At 56.3% G+C, this 18,848-nt stretch overlaps 1 protein-coding gene across 5 annotated transcripts in view; it reads right to left on the bottom strand.

The window, feature by feature from the left end:
• The window catches only part of agap3 (ArfGAP with GTPase domain, ankyrin repeat and PH domain 3), an 87,766-nt gene that overhangs the window by 6,061 nt on the left and 62,857 nt on the right, over positions 1-18,848 (bottom strand). For all 5 annotated transcript variants that reach the window (XM_053882590.1, XM_053882588.1, XM_053882589.1 and 2 more), the window contains exons 13-16: positions 14,410-14,565; positions 7,288-7,442; positions 6,947-7,037; positions 6,651-6,873 (exon numbers count right to left, since the gene is read on the bottom strand). In XM_053882590.1, the coding sequence (XP_053738565.1) occupies positions 6,651-6,873; positions 6,947-7,037; positions 7,288-7,442; positions 14,410-14,565 (625 nt within the window). The remainder of the gene's footprint in view (positions 1-6,650; positions 6,874-6,946; positions 7,038-7,287; positions 7,443-14,409; positions 14,566-18,848) is intronic.

Here is an 18,848-nt window from a genome sequence, read left to right as displayed (position 1 = left end):
AGCAGCTGAAAGTTTGGGGACGCCACTCAGTGAATGAGATGCTGAATCTGTAGAGCTCAGTCAATTGATATGAGCTCAATGAGGCAGAAAGTTAGCACCACCACGGGAAAGAAAAAGGCCGGGGAGAGCCATTAAGAGGACGTCAACGTCGGAGAAAAGAGCCCCGAGGAAACTTTTGTTAGCCTCCTCTGCAAATTCAGTCCCGCAGCAGAACGACTGCCAGATCGGAATTCAACCGCAGATATGACTAAATAAAAATGGGGCAGGCAGCCAGGCCATGTGTGTCTAAGAGCCGCGGAGAGAGGAAATGAAATGCTAATCTCCTCTCTGTCTTTTGTTTGGAATCAAAAAGCCAAATCCAAACATGGGCTGAATTTAGACATTCAGGGGGAGCGAGGCCTTTGAAAGAGACACTTCCTCACCGCAGGAGGAAGGAAAATAAGAGCAGCAGATTCGGCACCTCAAAGAGAGAGGCATGGCTCTCTCCCTCACATCTTTAAACAGCCGTATCACAGTGTCCGGAGAGCAGCCATGACAGCGAGTAGCAGCACTGTTAAAAGAAGCCTCCACCGTCCAGGTACGTGAGAAGAGAAAAGTCTGACGCTCCTGACATGACACATCCTCCGGGCTTAGAATCAGAGACGCGCAACCTTCACCTGTCCTTAACCCTCATTTGTTTAAAAAAAAAACAAGCAGCGGACCTCTGCACGCGCCTCCTGCCAGTTTCACTGAAGGGTGCTTTTCATTTGACGTCACAGCAAATATCTGAAATAGATAGATTAATTTTTCATCATAAGACGCAGCACCACCTGAAACTGGACTCAGCAGCTCTCCAGTCACATGAGGGGGAAGGTGTGCAGAAGGTGGTGGACCTCTCAGATCAATAAGATCCAGCGGGTCAGTGAGCCCTCCATGACTCATGCCCTCAAAGAGTCACAGCCAGGAGGCGCTGCTGCTGGTTGTCAGGGGGGAAACAACCATGGAGAGGAGCTTGTGCACAAGGCTTGCCATTTAATGCTGGGAAGAGGTCACCGTGATGCAGATACGTGTGGCTGAGGAGGGTTGATTCAGCCCGCGAGCTTGTGTCCGACGCCTCCACACCGAGTGTCGCTCCTCTGGCCAACTGTTGCTCGCCGCGCCTGCAGAGGAGGCGGCAGAGCTCCCTCCCTTCTGCTCTCTGTTGAGCAATGGATCCTGACCCTGACTTCATTAAGTGGCAAATGGCGGAATGATTCTCCTAAGCCCCGCCCCCGGAGTCAAGAACACATGAGTGAGTCCAAATAAAGGGGGACAAACAAGGATAATTAGTCAAGCTTGAAAGACAAAGGGCAACAGGAATTTATAGGAAGGGGAACTGAGACGGAGGGGGCGGAGTCAGCGCTGGAAGTAAAAGGTGCATTGGTCCATAGGAAGAGGAGGATGTCCGTCCCACCACTTGCCCATCTTTCAAACACACAGTGAGACCTCCTAAACAATCACAGCCTCCCGGCTCCTCCTGTTCCTCCTCCACATTCACTGCGTACACATCAAATAGACGCACTGAAGGGGAGTCGGGGGGCAGGGGGGGACCTCACAGTTGGGGTGGGTGACTTGTATGGGAGCGTTCCCAGGCAGGACCAGGCTTCATTTCCACAAACCCCGGGGAGGGCCGAGACAGTGGAGTGAGGAAGAGGCACAGCCACGGAGGGGGCTGAGAAGGGAAAAGAGAGGAGCCAAGAGCCGGGCCCCTGACCATCAAAGGTTGCTAGGCTCCAAAAATGAAGACGCCGCACAGTAAAGCAGGCCCCCCTGTGCTCCGCGGGTACAGTGCCGACATGCCCGGCTACAGCCCGCGACCAGCAGCTGCAAAACAATCAAGACAAATATTTTTACCAGTGTCACGTTTGGCTGTGGCTGCCTCAGGAACAGATGCAGCAGAATTGAAAAGGCCCTTGTGCGGCGCTCAATAGAGGCTAACAGGGGAGCATCTGGGCGCCGAAGGCCGGCCAAGGGAAGAGTTGAATATATTGTGACATTAATGAGCTTGTCAGTCGGCTCATGATGGAGTGGCTCTGTTTGGGTGACAGAGAGAGCAACGGCCTTAAACGCTCGCGCTGTTAACCCCTGCCTCGCGCACAAAGCTGAGGGGACCGCAGCACATGCCCTCGTGACGGAAGCAACCTGCTCATCCCGCTGCCGCAACACGCACCGGGCCTCAGCCAGACACTGGCCCGGGTCAGAGCTGAAGCTTTGGTGGGGCGGCTGGGGGGCTGAGGAGGGGGGGAGGGCTGCCCAAACCTGCAGCCAGAGGTCACAGGTTTATCACAAAGTTTAGGTTTCCACTGTAGCCATTAATGCCCCTGTTCATCCGCTTAAACACGTCTTGGTCAGACGTGTTTAAGCAGGATCAGGGCGGGAGGGAACGTGAGTGAGAGGCAGAGTTTCAGACGGTCGGTGACACTGTGGCTCACCATCTCAACAACACTGACCGGCTCTTCCACGGACAGCCATTTGAAACGTGTCCGTCCTCGGCTCGACTCCGAGGCCCAGTGGCGTTTGGCCCATTAGTGGCCGTGCTCCCTTTCATCCCACACAGGGCTAATTACTGACCTGTGGGTTTCATTTGGACGAGGGAGCAGGAGGAAGTGGCACGCCCTCATCTGTCTTAATTCATTAGCCTTTCTGCAGCAGGGTTCCTGGCAACAGGGCTCTGAGAGCTGGAGGAGGATTAGCACGGAGGAAGGAGAAGAAGGGGCCGGAGCAGAAGGGGTTAAGGCTGGCAGCCGCGGCCACTTTGGAAAGGTTAGCGGCGTGATTCATTCTCGCCAGCGCGGAGCCCCTGCAGGCGCCAGCAGCAGCAGCGGCGGCAAATTATTTCTGAAACAAAGTGGAGGCTCTCGTCAGAGCTATTACCTGCCGGTGGCCGGCGGCGCTGTGGCGCCCACAGAGGGTGACAGTGAGAGGGCCGCGGCGGTGAGGGATAGCCGTCCACATCCGTCCACCCTCCAGGACATCTGCCCCAAATGAGACCCGCTGCATCTGTGTGTGTGTGTGGAAGAGAGGACCGGACCTCGCCGCCTCGCGCTCAAGACAGTGTGTGTTTCCTTCTACCACAAACACGTCAAGCAATTAGAGGGGGGCGCAAAGCACGACGACTCCTGGCTGCTCAGCTCCAGCATGCGGCCAAACATCAGGACTGCAGGACTCCAAGCGAGGCCCAGGTCCACTCTCACAAACGTAGAACCATTGCATTGCATCTCCCTGCCACTCCCACCCTGCTTCACAACCAGCCGCCCCAAAACTGCTGGGTAGATGGAAAGCTTTGCCTCCTGGCCAAGTTCACTTTTCATCACAACGAGGCAGTCAAGTCATCACCACACTCGCCGCTTCCATTCCCAATTAATCTGAGGGATGATGTGTAAATGTGGCTCACATGACCGAGCACTTCTGCTGCGTCTCTTCTCTCCAGCATCCGTCTCAGGCTGGGGTGCCAGCATGAAGCGGGCCACTTCTCTCCGCCCCTCACCCGCATTCCTGACTCCACTGGACACCACCAACAGTTACCAGTCTGCACTGTGCTTCTCCGCACCATCAACATCAGCTCCTACCATGAAGACGAACCTGGAGGTCCAGACTTCCACAAGAACCTTCGAGAGCTTTGAGAGCGTGTGAGGATGTGGTTCCACCTTTAATGCAAGACTCCGAGCTACTCTGCTTCACTATACTGCTTAATAGACAAACAGGATCCATCGTCTTTGGTTGCTCTTGTCTCCACTTGGCAAAACAAAAGAAAAACTGAGAGTCTGCCTGGTCCATCCATAGCCAGCAGCTGCCTCTGGCCTCGGAGTCAGCCAGTTCTTCCTCCGTGCTCGTCCTCTAACTCTGGGCTGCTTTACTTTTCTGATCTCAGGCTCCATTCAAGGACTGCAACTGATGCTTCACTGTTCTCACTTGGGTTGAATAACCATACAAACCAAAGCATGAAACCATGTGATCAGCGCATATTCCTATATTCGTCATGCAAACGTCTAACCAGCAGCAGAAGCAGCTGCAAGTCATGTTCATCACATTTACTCATTAATGCAATTTTGAATGTAATAATAACACCTCTAAATAAAATATTTTCTTTTCCATAAATAAACTCTAGAGAAGATGAGTCGAGTCAAAATGAACGTATCACCATAAAATGTTCTAATTCGTTTTAAATACAGGTGAACAGTCTTTACTGTAGGGGGCGCCGTCCCTTTCTTCATCACTGTTTCTTTCCAAGAACTTCTCCACTCTCACAGATGTGCAGCGGTCAGGTCAGTTGACTGACTCACTGCTGCCACCGTACCTGGCTCATGGGTTAGAAGCGAGCCTCTCACGGCCCAGAGGTGTAACACAAACAAAACTTTAGCAGCCCTCTAGATGGCGCTCGCGGCCCCACCATGGTCCCCGGCCCTGTGCTTAAGAACCGCCACTCTCACTCCAGCGTCCTTCAGTGGTCTTAAGGTCGAAGGTGCTGGACTCCAGTGGAAGCGTCTGACCTCCACACAGGCCGAGGCACGGGTTCATACGGACCATCGCCATCGTGAATTCAAACACCACTCTCTCCATGTTCACAGCCACTGGTGGTGCGGCTCCGGGAACTGGATCCAGCATATGAGCTCAGCCAGTCTTGTGGACGAGTGCGTTTAACTTGGAGCCGCTCAATTCAGACGGAGCTGGAACTAGTCTTGCAGGAGACATTCAATCAGACCTGGAGCTGATATTCAGGTAGTTACTGAATCGTTTAGATGAGCTGTCAGTAACGTTTAGCGGGAGCTGAGAGCCGCCGCGGCGCCATCACAAAGATGCTGCGTGTCATCGGTGTGGCCAATTAAAGGCAGGCAGGCTTAAGGCTGCTCCAGCTTCACGCTCGTCCAGAGATGAGCTGCTGTTGGAGTCTGACAGTGAGAGATAATGGAGGAGCCGCTGCAGGATGAGAGCAGATCTTTCTCTTCTCTTCAGACGCTGAAAAACCTCCCTGCCCGCGGCCCCCGGGACTGACAGCGGTCGCAAGAGGAATCAACATCAATAATCTTTCATCAAGACAGAGAGGCCACTCGATAAATAACTGCAGGCCATCCTTCGGTCCTCAGCTGCGGAGAGGATCTATCATTCATGATGGAGGAACATGGAGGGCAGGCACTTCATGCCACGCGCCGCCCGAGCGCAGCGGCCTTTACTGTGGAGAGGAATGTGTCGCCGGCTTCCATGGGTCATGAAGAAGTGACATCAGATGATCCTGCTACACTAGGAGAGTAACGGTAAGACACAGAGGTGAGCTCCACCAGCGCCTCGAATGTGCCGTGGGCTTCTCCAGTAGGATGAGAGCTTGGAGTTCCGGTCGCTAGTGAGGGAGGACAGACGGACGGACGGAGGGAGGGAGGGAGGGAGGGAGCGCTAATGCTAACGCGTCATGGTGAAGACAGAGCTGAGCTCTGCTCTCACGTGCGCTCTGGAGCCTTAGTGAAATGACCCAAGGAGCACCTTCCCACAAGACTGTGAAGAGCTCTGGCGTCTGGGAGTCCACACCGAGAGAAACAAGTGGACCAGGCTGAGGTCAGAACCTCTGTGTCCAGACGTCTCAGCTCAGGTTGCTGCCCCTGCGACCCGACCTCATGAGCATATCCCCACCTCTCAGAGCTCCGGCCTCCTCTGCCAGTCCTGTTCCAGTATCTGACCGCACTTTTGCTTCAGAACGTTTGGGCAGCTGACGTCACCCTCTCCTCCATCCTCTGGGGGGCGGGGCCTCCACACCTGCGATGCTCAGGCGCCTGCGGAGCAGCACTGCTGCTGACAGATGACCCGGGCCCGTGTGATGGATCGGTGACAGCGCAGCTCGCGGCCCCAGGGTTCGGCCCTCAGGGTGGAGTTTGGCCATTATGGTGTGTTTAATTACCTGCCCGGCCACACAGCCGGTCATTAGTCAGAGACGCCGCCGTCCAACCAACGCAGAGGCCGCCACCGTCCTGGCTACTGAGGCGCGGCTGCAGGTGACCTTCCCCCCACCCTGACCCTCCAAACATGGCACCCCCTAACTGTTGTCCAGGTCCCACCTCAGTTTCCTGAGATAAAAATGGACTCGCAGTCATCACCCACTGGAGACACAGACGTCCCACAATGGCGTATCGATGTTAGCGCGCAGGTGTGAGGTTCGGAGGCCGCCCGACATGTAACAGCAAGGGGTCGGATGATCTCACGCTCTTCAAGGTCGTAGCATTGATTAAATCCTGCTCTCCAAAGTCCAGTGAGGGATGGAGACACGTCGCGGTGAGGCTTTGCAGAAGGGTCCAGTGCTTCACTCAGACCACTCCTCCGCCTCCATTGATCCTCCACTCCACAGTTTTTGTCATTTTCATTCTCCTGCTATTATGATAGCTGTCATCAATCACATCATGGAGTGACGTCACTTCTGCGGAAAATTGTTTTTAAAGCTGATCGACTTTGTCCAGACATGATCATGTCCCAGTATATTGTAAAAACGGTTTACTATCTTCATCTCACGCAGAATGAGAGCAGTTGGAGTTTTCACGTGGTTTTCTCACCCCAACACAGGTCCTGGTATCAGCTGGTGGTTGCTGCTCTGAGCCAGTGCTGCCCCAGACCGATGACCTGAATCTTCTGCTGACTCGAAATGGACTCACCTGGAGCTGTCACTCCCTGGTTTGGTGTAGGACTCCAGCGATCCCTCCCACACGCTGTTGGCCATGGCGTTGCCGATGGCGGTCATCACCGTGCTGAGCTCCACCGGCCAGTCGTCCAGGTCCAAGGAGCGCACGCGGGACAGGTGAGTGCCCAGGTTCCGGTGGATCCCCGAGCACTCGATGCACATCAGCGCCCCCAGGTTTAAGCTGGCCCAGTCTGGGTCTGCACCAGAGTGGAGAGTCAGTCCGACTGTTGAGGGCCTCTCTCCTGACCTGACTGAGTCTGTCAGACTTACTGGGGGCGTCACAGTCCACGCAGAAGCTGTTGCCCCTCACGTTCCGTATGGACTGGATGGCCATGGCATCGCTCTGGCTGCCTAACCGAGACTGGGAGGAGAGAGCGGGAGAGGAAAGTCATTACGGCCGGACTCGCACCGCAGACCGCAGCGGAGCGGCAGGAGAGAGCAAATATGAAAATGAGCGCGCCCCCCGCCCCCCGCCTGCCGACACCAGCCCTGCTGATGTGTGTCTCTTCTAATCAGAGATCCCCCACGCCGCCCGGCACCTGTCTGACAGCCTGGAGTGGAGGTCCAGGAGCACGGCAGAGGAATGGCAATGAGGCCCCCTCCTGCTCTACCTTGTTCTTGATGCTCTCACACGACTGCAGGCTGGCGAAGATCTGGCTCTCGATGGCCTGGACCCACAGCTCCCGCTCCTCGTAGGTGGACGCCTCAAAGTTCCAGGTCTGACCCGTCAGCGACACGATGATGAACTCGAACGAGTCTTCTTGTTCTGGAAAAAGCAAAGGAGGAAACATCGACGGTGAGAAGCATCCCCACAAACATCCTGCTCCTGAGGCCCACGAGGACTCGAGCAACCTCCAACTGAAAACCAGACGCTGGTCTCAAGGGCGGATTATGCAACACACCGACTGCTTTCTACAGGCAGATCTGTGGCGGACGAAGGAGCGCTGTATTCAGGCTTCCTATGTTTCAGGTCCACTTCCTGAAGCCGGACAGAGGTGGGGTCATGGAGGCAGCCGTTGTACTCTTCATGAGGAGCGGCAGCACATCTCCACACCTCCACTCTCCCGTGGTCTCTGCTGCAGCAGGAGAATGCAGGCACTCTCACTCTCGTCCTCCGTTCCACTCAAACCGACTCAAATCTCAATTTCCAAGGAGATGGATGCTCTGACGGAAAGGAAGCGAGCACTGGGGCTTCACTACATCAGGTGTGAGAGCGGCGACTTCCACCAGGGCGCGCGCGTCTTTAATGCCGCCGCCGCCACCCGTCATCTTCAAACCAGGGGTCTGACGCGACATATGCTGCGACACATGTCGGGCCTGGGAGCGCATTATTCAGGAGCGTACAGTACAGCGTGAGACAATGCAGCGCCGCCGCTCGCGCTCCAGCTCTAATTACCTCATTATGCCTATGCAAATAGTCATCTCATTAGCATGAGCCACGTTTGGAGGACTGGAGGCAAGTGAAGTCGACAGGAGGGAAGGTGTCTCGCAGTAGTCCAACAAGTCATTGGAGTGCCGCCGCTCCACTGTCCCTTCACGCCCCATTAAAGCGCTCTGGCCTCCAGCGCCCTCTGGTGTCCGCCTGCTGCACCCTCACGTGGCGCGCGCGCTGCACAGCCCAGCTCTTCAGGGGGAAAGCTATAATCCAATTAGGTCGACAGCGACTTCAATTATCTGATTCAGTTTGTGTAATCGACTACAGGTCACAGAGAATCAATACCAGACTCACAGGCCTCTTCATTTAGGAGGCGGGGGAGGAGGGAGGCTGAGAGGAGGAGGGGGGGGCCGTTATGTGTGGGATCTGAGAGGCGCAAGAGAAACTCACACTGAAGCATGTAGACGCTTCCAATCACTATCACTTGAGTTTTAAAGATGACTCGCAGCCAAAGCTGCCTCAGCCATAACTGCAGCAGCATCCTGCATCACTGGACGGAGAGATTTTCAAACAAAACTATGTGAAAGCGGCCTGAAACTGTTCTGTTCAGAGGCCACTTCCTGTCACAGTCCTGAAATGAGGAACGATATCAAAGACCACTGACGTTAAATCGGTCATTTTACCCTACACTTGAAGTCATAAGAGATTAAAAGATCAATTCTGCTCTGATAAAATGACCGACTGAACATTAAGAAGAGAAAGAAGCGTCACTCGTGATGCTCGCTGGTTGATCTGGAGTGTGCGGAGGGAAAGAAAACACGGTGGTGGACGGGATCCTGATCCGGTTCCAGACCTGCGCTGAGCTTCATCTCCATTTACATGACAGGTTTTGATCTGACACCCCGCACGATGAGAAGACAGTGAGGCTCCGAGGTGTCGGCAGCAGTTGTTGGTTTTACTGCTGCCGTTCACTCCGGAGCCAGCACAAAGCTCATTACTCCGTTGGCTGCCCAGCCAACAAATTGGAGGCATTTAAACCCTTTCATTATGGAGATTAAAAAAGCCCTGGATGGGTGACTTGCTAAACTGATGAGTGTGCACGGAAACGCCAACTCCCCGGGCATGACCACCAGCAGGGAGGTGAGCAGCGGCCGAGGAGCAACAGGCGCCTCGTGACCTCAGCTGGCTGAGGGAGGGGCGGGCGGGCGGCGGCACCCGGGCACATTAACCTGGTGGCCCACATCCTCGCTGCTGCGGCTGCAGCGGTGGGCGGGAGAGGCGTCCAGGCCGGAGAGACGAACCAGCCAGATACGCTTTGGCTTAATTAACAGGCCATAATAAAAAGCAAATTACAGCTTAATAGCCGTCGCGCGACACGGAGCAGGGGACAGATGAAGACGCAGGCGGAGCAGCAGTTCTATGCATCATAAAACTGTTAGAGAACACGGCCCCTGCAGACGTCGCCCTGTGAAAGGTTTCCTCTGAACAGATCATCACATCAAGCGGCTCTCACTCCAGCCTCCAGCTCACCGCTCATTACACACTCACGCAGCACGCTTGGCTGGGAGTCACATGACTCCGTGGTTTACGTCTGCACGTGGCCGCGCCACAACAAACAAACGTTTGGTCCAGATGCCTCCAGCAGGGGACAGGAGCTTCTGCCTCGCCCTCTGAAACCACCTGTGCTCGCTCAAACAGGAGGCTAACTCGAGGTTCCATAGCGCACTGTAACAGTAGAGGAGTCTCCCTCAGTTAACAGTTGACTGTATCCTGTCCGATTCCTGCTTCTGCTCCTCCACCAGTGCAGCAGATCACCTTCGCCTCTCCAGCACGAGGCGGGACACCAAGCCCTGCTGCCACCACGTCTGCAGCAGGTCAGCGACGGGTTGGACTACCTGGTTACACCGACAGGCAAAGGTCAAACAAAAGAATTGCATCTTATTTTTATGGACCTTTCCACTCGCAGATTAAAAATCTGCCTTGTTTCTTCGTCTCACCTCGGTGTCACATTCACACGTTCACACCCACACAGATGACATTTTAAAGTCATGTTTGCTAGCGAGTTTGTGAGAGAGTGAGACTGCGGGACAGCAGCCGCTCCAACACACAACTGATATCATTGTGCGTCTGAGGTGAGCCAGTTGTTACTACTGAAGCTCAGTCAGAGCCAGCGCTTCCATCCTCTGCCAGGCCTCATAAATGATTGTTGGGCCAGATGTGGCCCCCGGACCGTGCGTTTGACACCTGCCTGACAGAGCGCGCGGTCTGGCCTGGTGCATCCTGACCAGCCTTCACCCTGACACCAGCCTCTGCCGACTGTCATCAGGAGCTCAGCCACACCACCAACTCCACGGCACCTTCACCGCCAATTCGTGGCGGTTCGGCACTGCCGTCGACGGGGAGGAGCTGCAGATGAAGCAGGTGGCCACCTGGGGGTGAGGAGCTGAGCCCAGCTGGGGCTGGTGTTGTGACACCTCCACGCGCAGGTCTTGGCCTCGGGATTGTTTTGCTCTAATCCGTTTGTGTGAACACTGCGGTGACGTGCGACACCAGCTGAGCAATGGCTGCGCGGCGCGGCGAGCGCATGCATCAGCCACTCACTTAAAGAAGTGCTCGCCGTTCCCGTGAATTAACAAGCAGTTGGGAAGAACAGGCCAAGGCGGCGCCATCTGTAAATGTCACGGGCGCCGCTTGCTCATTTTACACATCATTAAAGCCAATATTCCTAACCTGTATCAGAGCAATCAGGAGCAGGCCATTACGGCGACAGCGGCCCCGGGGACTCGGGCAGGGAGAGGAAGAGCACGCGCCTCCCAACAGACACGCCGCAGCGCCGCCGCTCACACGCTGCTAATAGCCGCTGCACTGAACAACAGAATGGAATCAGGGCCAATTATAGCGGCTTCTGTGGGCAGTGTGTCGCGCGCCCAAATGAGAAACTTGTTATTCCCTTCCTCTTCCAGCGTGGCACTAAGAAAGCTAAGCTATTAGCGCAGCGCAGGCTCGGGGGACAGCTTACGGAAATGAGAGTGAGTCGGGGAGTGACAAAACAAAGTATTGAGATAAACACCCGCCATTAGCACAGGCAGTTAAAGCTCCATTTCCTAATCCACAGCTGGACTCCAGAGGATATTAACCCGTCGTGTACTGAGGTGCAGGACAACAGCATGCAGATGAAATTGGCCTTTCAGTATAAACACTTTTTTAATGGACAGCAAACACTACAGTGGGAGACAGCTGAGTTGCCGTTTATCTACAGAACATTCAGCGGATCGTTTTCAAACACACTTATGAATATAGCAAGCGTATGCTAACAACCGGGGGCCAGACGGTCCAGTTCTCCTGTCGTCTAGACCAGAACGATAGCTCCTCCACTGAGCGGGTTAACGGGAAACTAGAGTCGGAACCTCTGTCACCGCGTGCTCCAGACACCAGACAGACTCGGGTCTGATCAAAGCGACTCCAGGTTCCTGACTCACTGGTCAAACCTGGGGCCTCTGCCTGCAGGACACACAACTGATATCATTGTGCGTCTGAGGTGAGCCAGTTGTTACTACAGAAGCTCAGTCAGAGCCAGCGCTTCCATCCTCTGCCAGGCCTCATAAATGATTGTTGGGCCAGATGTGGCCCCCGGGCCGTGCGTTTGACACAGGAACGGAGCACCTGAGCTCAGATACACGAGCTCGAACTGGTCACCTTTGATTCCCCAGGCCATGATTCTGGTGCCTATCATAGCAACAAATGACCAGATGAAGGCTGGGAATTCAGCCTCCAGGTCCACTGTCCACCATCCACCAGTGCTTTCCAGTGAGTCCTTTCTCTCACGAGGATCTGGCCTTTGGAGAGGTTCACTCCTGTTTCCTCCTGATTTCTTTGACCTTTCTGAAAATAAATACCGCTACAGTTTTAACATGGCACCCCTCCCTCTCCCCCCCAAACAAGGAGCGAGACTCTTCTCTTTCTTTAAAAGAGAAATACATTAATGATGCTCCCTGACAGTCGGCATTAATCAGAGGGGCCTCCCCCTGAACACCACTCTTTATCGGCCATCGATTTTCCACTGGCTTTATGGCGAGCGACACACCGCGCGAGCTCGGCTGCTGGGAAACACATTACGCTGCTGTCAGTCGTCTCGCCGTGCGCCCTGCATCACTCTTTAAGCACATGAGAAGTTCATTACGCCGCACGGCTCCGACGGCACACGGGACGGCACACGGGACGGCAGCTGGCGTGGCCAGTGAGCATGTCGCAGGAAGTGACAGCGCCGGGACCCTCCACCGATACAGATCTGAAAGAACGTGAGGGGAGCTGCATTTATTTGTCTTCGACGTTAAGAGTCGGCGCCAACGCGTCAGTAAATATCAGAGACAAATGTACACACAGGCGGCCATGTTGGTCCGATGTTCAGATCAGATTCCGGGTGTTTCCTGCGTGAACTGCTCTTCTCCCGCCAGGTGATGACGTCACATCCGGCTTTCATGAGACTTTGTAGTGAGCAAGTGAATGAGTCACACCTGGAGGACTCTGACTCCTGGACAGACTCTCAGACGCACATCTTTGGCTGTCAATGAGCAACTATATCTCCAGTGGTGTCTGCTGAGAAGTGGGGTCTGACTGGTGGCAAACAAAAGCAATAACCCGCACACGACACGCCACACGAGCAGAACAGAATCCGTCATTTGGAGTTTCATTCACTGCACGGGTATGAGTCCCAGTCCTGGAGGTCTGAGGCTGAAGAGCGACCAGCAGGACAGGCGCAGGCGGTCCCGTCTCCATGTGGAACTCCAGCTTCATAACCCCGGGTACACGACCAAAGGAGCTCAGGGATCCTCGCGAGAGCATCCTCGCCTGACACTGTGCACGCAGCAATGAAGGGCTCGTCTCAGGGAAGCATGTTGCTGCTCATCTCATCAGAGCAAAAGCCAAAACTGGGTGTTTTCCCAGAGACGTGTGGAGGTTATAGCCAGACTGAGGAGAATTCAGCGGCTCAGGTCTTTAAAGCGCCGTTCGCCGTAATGTGTCGGACGATTTCCAGGCGACAGCCTCGTGAGAAGTCACGCGCTCCAACACTCGGCGATAAAACGGCTCCCGAACGCTCAGGCTGTTTTGATTTATGACGCTTCACCAATACTAAGATTCAATTTCAGCCCGTGTCGCACACTTCTGATTGCTCAGTAAATGAGATAAACTGATAGTAATTTATTCAAGGACCCCCCCCCCACACACACACCCTCCCATGCTAATGCTCTTTGAACAGGAGACACACCGCCATCCGGGACGGGAGTGTGAATTCAATATTTAGGTTTGTATGCTGGTGCATTCAGTGGAACAGACAGCAGGAGTCCAAGCTCCTCAGCCTCCCACGGTGGCCACGACAACCTGGGACGCTCAGAACACTGCTCTGCATCATTGAGAGAGCAGTGACTCAGATGTCCGGGGTAAGGTGAAGGCGGACAGGAGAGCACGGATGTCAAGCTCGACCGAGCCAGAAGACCAGCACCACACTTCCCTAGGCATCATGGGCCTTGTCCAGTCCCCAGGCCTGAGGACGCCTGACTGTGCTCGCACAAGTCCACCTGACCGGGCCTTTCTTTGATGCCCAGTTTCTGCTCCAAGGTGTTGCGAGCTCCCTCGTCTGTTCCCCTCATCACCAAGTCGCACTTGTGTCACCCAGCATTTTGGTCAGAGTCGCAGTGACGTGAGGCAGGAGCAACCCAGCGGCTCCCATGACGGGCCCCATCTCCAGCGCGGCCCTGCTCTGAGGCACCTATCTGTGGGCCAGTGATGATGGTCCCTCTCACGCCTGAGGTCAACAGAGCCATTCAGGCCTGAGAGAGAGGCTGTCTCGGGCCTTGATAAAAAAGTATAATGATTATAAATGCTCAGCCCCATTTAGGAGGCGTCAATGCCATTGTTGTTGTTACCCAGCCAATCCATCTTGGTGATGGATCGTCCTGCTCCGGTGACATCAGTTTTATGGCCTCTGAAATGCACTGCGGTGTTTCCACAATACCATCCAATTAGGACACTCCATTCATCATTGGGCCGAAGAATCCTTATTAATTGGGTGGAGAGTGAACTGCCACTCCCCCGCGGAGCAGGGCTGCGACTTCAGGCCGGGGGGGGTGCAGTCGCAGGGTCTTCAGAGAGACTGGGACTCTACTTTGATGGCGGCCGAGCATTTAAGCCGCACATGACGGAGAGTGCCCGCCCCGCCCCGCCCCGCCCGGCTCGCCCGCCCCGTCCGGCCCGCCCGGCTCGCCCGCCCCACCCGGCTCGCCCGCCCCGCCCCGCCCGGCCCACCCGCCCCGTCCGGCCCGCCCGCCTCGCCCGCCTCGCCCGGCGCCGCTGCTCCTACCTTCGTTGCTGGCCGACAGCCCGTCCGGCTTGGTGATGCCGGTGCTCTTTTTCCGCCGGTGTTTCTTGCGGTTGGCATGTGGCGAGGGAGGAGGCTCCAGTTTGGGACTGGTGGCGCTGCTCAAGCTGGCGTTGGCAGGATCATTCGTTCCATTAGCTGCGGAGAGAATTTCAAGCTCAAGTCAGACATGAAGAGTGAATATCAAAAGTCTGCATGGGGCTGAGCTACGTTCTCAAACAGCAGAGCCTCAACCAGGATCCTCAGACCACTGCGGCCGCAAAGAGGTGTTTCAAGCGTAAAAGTGAGCACGTTGTCGAGCTCCTCGGCGGACGGGGGGGACAGGTACGGGGGCGGAGGGGGGCTGCATCTTTGGACAAATGCCTGCCAAAGTAGCTGCGGGCCAAGCGCTCAATATGAGTGTCTGAGAATGACGGGGGGCTAAGAGCCAGCTTTGTTTCTTGTAAGTGATTTTATAAATGTGATATTAACCTGTGCTACCGTTGGGCAGAGGGATGGGAGGGAGGGTGGGGGGGCGGAGGGGGGTGTCAGCTTGCCATCCCTCTGATTTCCTGACATCTGACATCACTTTCCCTTCTATCCCCCTCCGGATGCCATTATGAATCTGGGAGAGGGGGCCTGAGGGGAGCGGGGGGGGCCCATATTGCTCTCCCCTTCCCACCCTGTGTGGCGCTGGCAGCCTCCTCCATTGTCTCCCATCAAAAGCTCATTGTAGTGTAGCAAACTCCATTCATTTCCCTGCGCGGCGTCCCGGCCCTGGGGGCGGCGAGCAGGGGGACAAGGGTCTCCGGGATTACTCCTGTTGTCGTCGCCACTTGCACACGCTATAATGTGCAGCGCCGTGCCATTAGGCGCCGTCCCACATTAGGCCTAATTCACTCATTACCTTTGGGGGGACGGGCTTGACTTGGAGGAGCTCAGCAGGGGATCAGCCGTGCTGCCGGCCAGAGGAGGCCTCACACCTGAGAGAGGGATTAGCTCTGGGATGGAACTGCTCCGTTAGCAAAGAGGAAGGGCCCGCTCTGACGCCGGCGCATCAATGTCACATCGATGAAGATGGCGGCGCGGCTGGGTCTGACTGGCAGCACGCAGCCACACATGTAGCAGCTCCTCGCCGAAGCGTCTGTTTCAATTTCCCTGCTCTCCTACAACAGCCCCCCTGAGACGAGTCATTAGCTGGCTCAGACAGCTGGGGGCACTGGGGTCCTCCACGCAGCCCCCCGCCCCTCTCCCTCGCTGCATCCCAGCGTCTGTCCTGCCGGCACAGCTCCGTATGGCAACCTGCCTCCGACATGACAGCCAGCATTTGTTTAATGTCGCTTGAGGTTAGAGGGGAGGGCCGTGGCCCCCGGGGGCCCCAACCGTGTCATCAACACCTCTCATTATCAATTTCTGCCCTTAATGTTGTGGAAAATGACCCCGGTTCCACTGGAGCCGGCACCTGACACCTCTCTGGGGCGTGTTCAAGTCAGTGAGCAGTAACAGGTACAAGTGCAGCAAAACAAAGCTCCAGAGCTCCCAACTGAGAGCCCTGTCAACAGTCTTTCCAGCGAGCCACGTCTTTGCTTCACTGCAGCAGCTCTCATTTGGAGCAGCAGTGGAACCCACCACCCTGGTGACAACAAGTGACCCAGATCAAGGAAAAGCCTACTTCATGAAGGCATCATCTCATGAGCACATAGTTTGGCCCCCGGGCTTCACGGGTTCAAGTTGCCAGCAGAAGATTCAGGTGTTCTCAGTTAAGGCCGATGGGTGTGAAACCTCCTCCACCATCTAGGCACGGACCTGAGCCACGTCGTCGTCTGCAGATTCATCGTCTCTCTGCTCAACTTGCTTCAGCGCCACCTGCGGCCTGTTGCCGTACAGTGTGCGTCTGAGCCGTGAGGCGAGAGACAAAGGCCGGTGACCCACTTCTGCCTCAGACCCTTTACACTCTGTGATAAACACCATTCACATGCGGCGTCGCCGTGCAGAGACGTCTACGGGACAAAAGCTCGGAGCAACAACATCCCTGGCTCCCTGCATCCTTCGAGACCTGGAGATAATGCTTCATCAGTAAAGCAGACTGAGGTGAGTTGAGCGCCTCATGATTAGCCGAGTGTCTGGGTGTGTGAGAGAGGAGCATCAAGAACCAGCTGGGTAATGACACACACACCGTGTCTTCGCCTCTCAGCCCAGATGGCCTGGGCAGAAGAACAGCTCTCAGGCTAACCTGTGATTACACCCGCCTTGACCCCCACAACGCCACTCATGCTTCAAATGTGCTGCCAGAGCCAGGGCGAGTCAGAGCTGTCAGAGAGAGTCAGGGGGAGTCAGAGCGGCCAGAGCCAGGGCGAGTCAGAGCTGTCAGAGAGAGTCAGGGGGAGTCAGAGCGGCCAGAGTCAGGGGGAGTCAGAGCTGCCAGGGGGAGTCAGAGCTGCCAGAGTCAGGGGGAGTCAGAGCTGCCAGAGTCAGGGCAAGTCAGAGCTGCCAGAGAGAGTCAGGGGGAGTCAGAGCTGCCAGAGCCAGGGCGAGTCAGAGCTGTCAGAGAGAGTCAGGGGGAGTCAGAGCGGCCAGAGTCAGGGGGAGTCAGAGCTGCCAGAGCCAGGGGGAGTCAGAGAGGAGGCTCCTGCTCTCCACTCAGAGTGTAGGTGTGCCAGTGGGAGGCAAGGCATTGCTATTCAAGAGGCTCTGGCTGAGCAGGAGCCTGTGATTCCACCGGGCCCTTGACACGGCAGCGCTGCCTGCAATTAATGGCAAAAATGAGAAACAATCACCGCCTCCCCCTCATTATCCTCAATTACAGCCAGCTAATCAAGGCCTGATCGCGCTCTGCCGCGCTCGCAAACTAAATGTCAAACTTCATTACGACCCTCCGCTGAAATCAAACGCTCCTTCGCATCAGGGGCCGGAGCGGGAGGCGGGGCGGCAGAGGCGGCACAGGGGTGGCACGGAGCTGACATGGTGACACGGCGCCAACATGGTGGCACGACGCCGACATGGTGACACGGCGCCGACATGGTGACATGGCGCCAACATGGTGGCTCGACGGCAACATGGTGACACGGCGCCGACATGGTGACACGGCGTCGACATGGTGACACGGCGCCAACAGGGTGACATGGCGGCAGTGCGCCGACATGGTGACATGGTGCCGACATGGTGACATGGTGCCGACATGGTGACATGGTGACATGGTGGCACAGCGGCGACATGGTGCCGACATGGTGACATGGCGGCACAGCGCCGACATGGTGACACGGCGCCGACATGGTGACATGGTGACATGGTGCCGACATGGTGACATGGTGACATGGTGGCACGACGCCGACATGGTGACATGGTGGTGACATGGTGACATGGTGCCGACATGTGAGGAACGACGCGGCAGAGACGCGGCGGCGCTGTAAAGAGCGAAGCAGGCGCAGGTCTGAGCGCAGCAGCTCGCTGGCACAACACCAGGAGTAAATCAGAGATGCAGAATAACAAAATTGCCCCAGTCGCAGCTAATTATCATAATTATTCATTAATTAGTCATTTGTGTCGCACTAATTGCCATAAATTGCAATGACATAGTGGTAATGGCCTCCAACGAATTCCACTGCCTTTTATTTAATGTACAATGAGGTGCGGAGAGAGAGGAGGGACGAAGGCAGGCGACACGTCGGTGGCAGGTCTGAGGTCCGGCATCAGAGGCAGGTCCCTGGTGAGGCGCTGACTCAGCAGAGCGGCCTGAAGCGCTGAGGCTCCTCCAGAGGAGCCGAGGGTGCAGCGGTCTCCAGGGCGCCTGGTCAACAGTGGACCGAAGCGCTCAGACTCCTCCAGAGGAGCCGAGGGTGCAGCGGTCTCCAGGGCGCCTGGTCAACAGTTGACCGAAGCGCTGAGGCTCCTCCAGAGGAGCCGAGGGTGCAGCGGTCTCCAGGGCGCCTGGTCAACAGTGGACCGAAGCGCTGAGGCTCCTCCAGAGGAGCCGAGGGTGCAGCGGTCTCCAGGGCGCCTGGTCAACAGTGGACCGAAGCGCTGAGGCTCCTCCAGAGGAGCCGAGGGTGCAGCGGTCTCCAGGGCGCCTGGTCAACAGTGGACCGAAGCGCTCAGGCTCCTCCAGAGGAGCCGAGGGTGCAGCGGTCTCCAGGGCGCCTGGTCAACAGTGGACCGAAGCGCTGAGGCTCCTCCAGAGGAGCCGAGGGTGCAGCGGTCTCCAGGGCGCCTGGTCAACAGTGGACCGAAGCGCTCAGACTCCTCCAGAGGAGCCGAGGGTGCAGCGGTCTCCAGGGCGCCTGGTCAACAGTGGACCGAAGCGCTGAGGCTCCTCCAGAGGAGCCGAGGGTGCAGCGGTCTCCAGGGCGCCTGGTCAACAGTGGACCGAAGCGCTGAGGCTCCTCCAGAGGAGCCGAGGGTGCAGCGGTCTCCAGGGCGCCTGGTCAACAGTGGACCGAAGCGCT

This window comes from Synchiropus splendidus, chromosome 13 (genome assembly GCF_027744825.2).
Source record: "Synchiropus splendidus isolate RoL2022-P1 chromosome 13, RoL_Sspl_1.0, whole genome shotgun sequence".
Lineage (NCBI taxonomy): Eukaryota > Metazoa > Chordata > Actinopteri > Syngnathiformes > Callionymidae > Synchiropus > Synchiropus splendidus.
The sequence above is the reverse complement of the archived record's forward strand: the minus strand, read 5'-3'. Positions and strand labels throughout refer to the sequence as shown.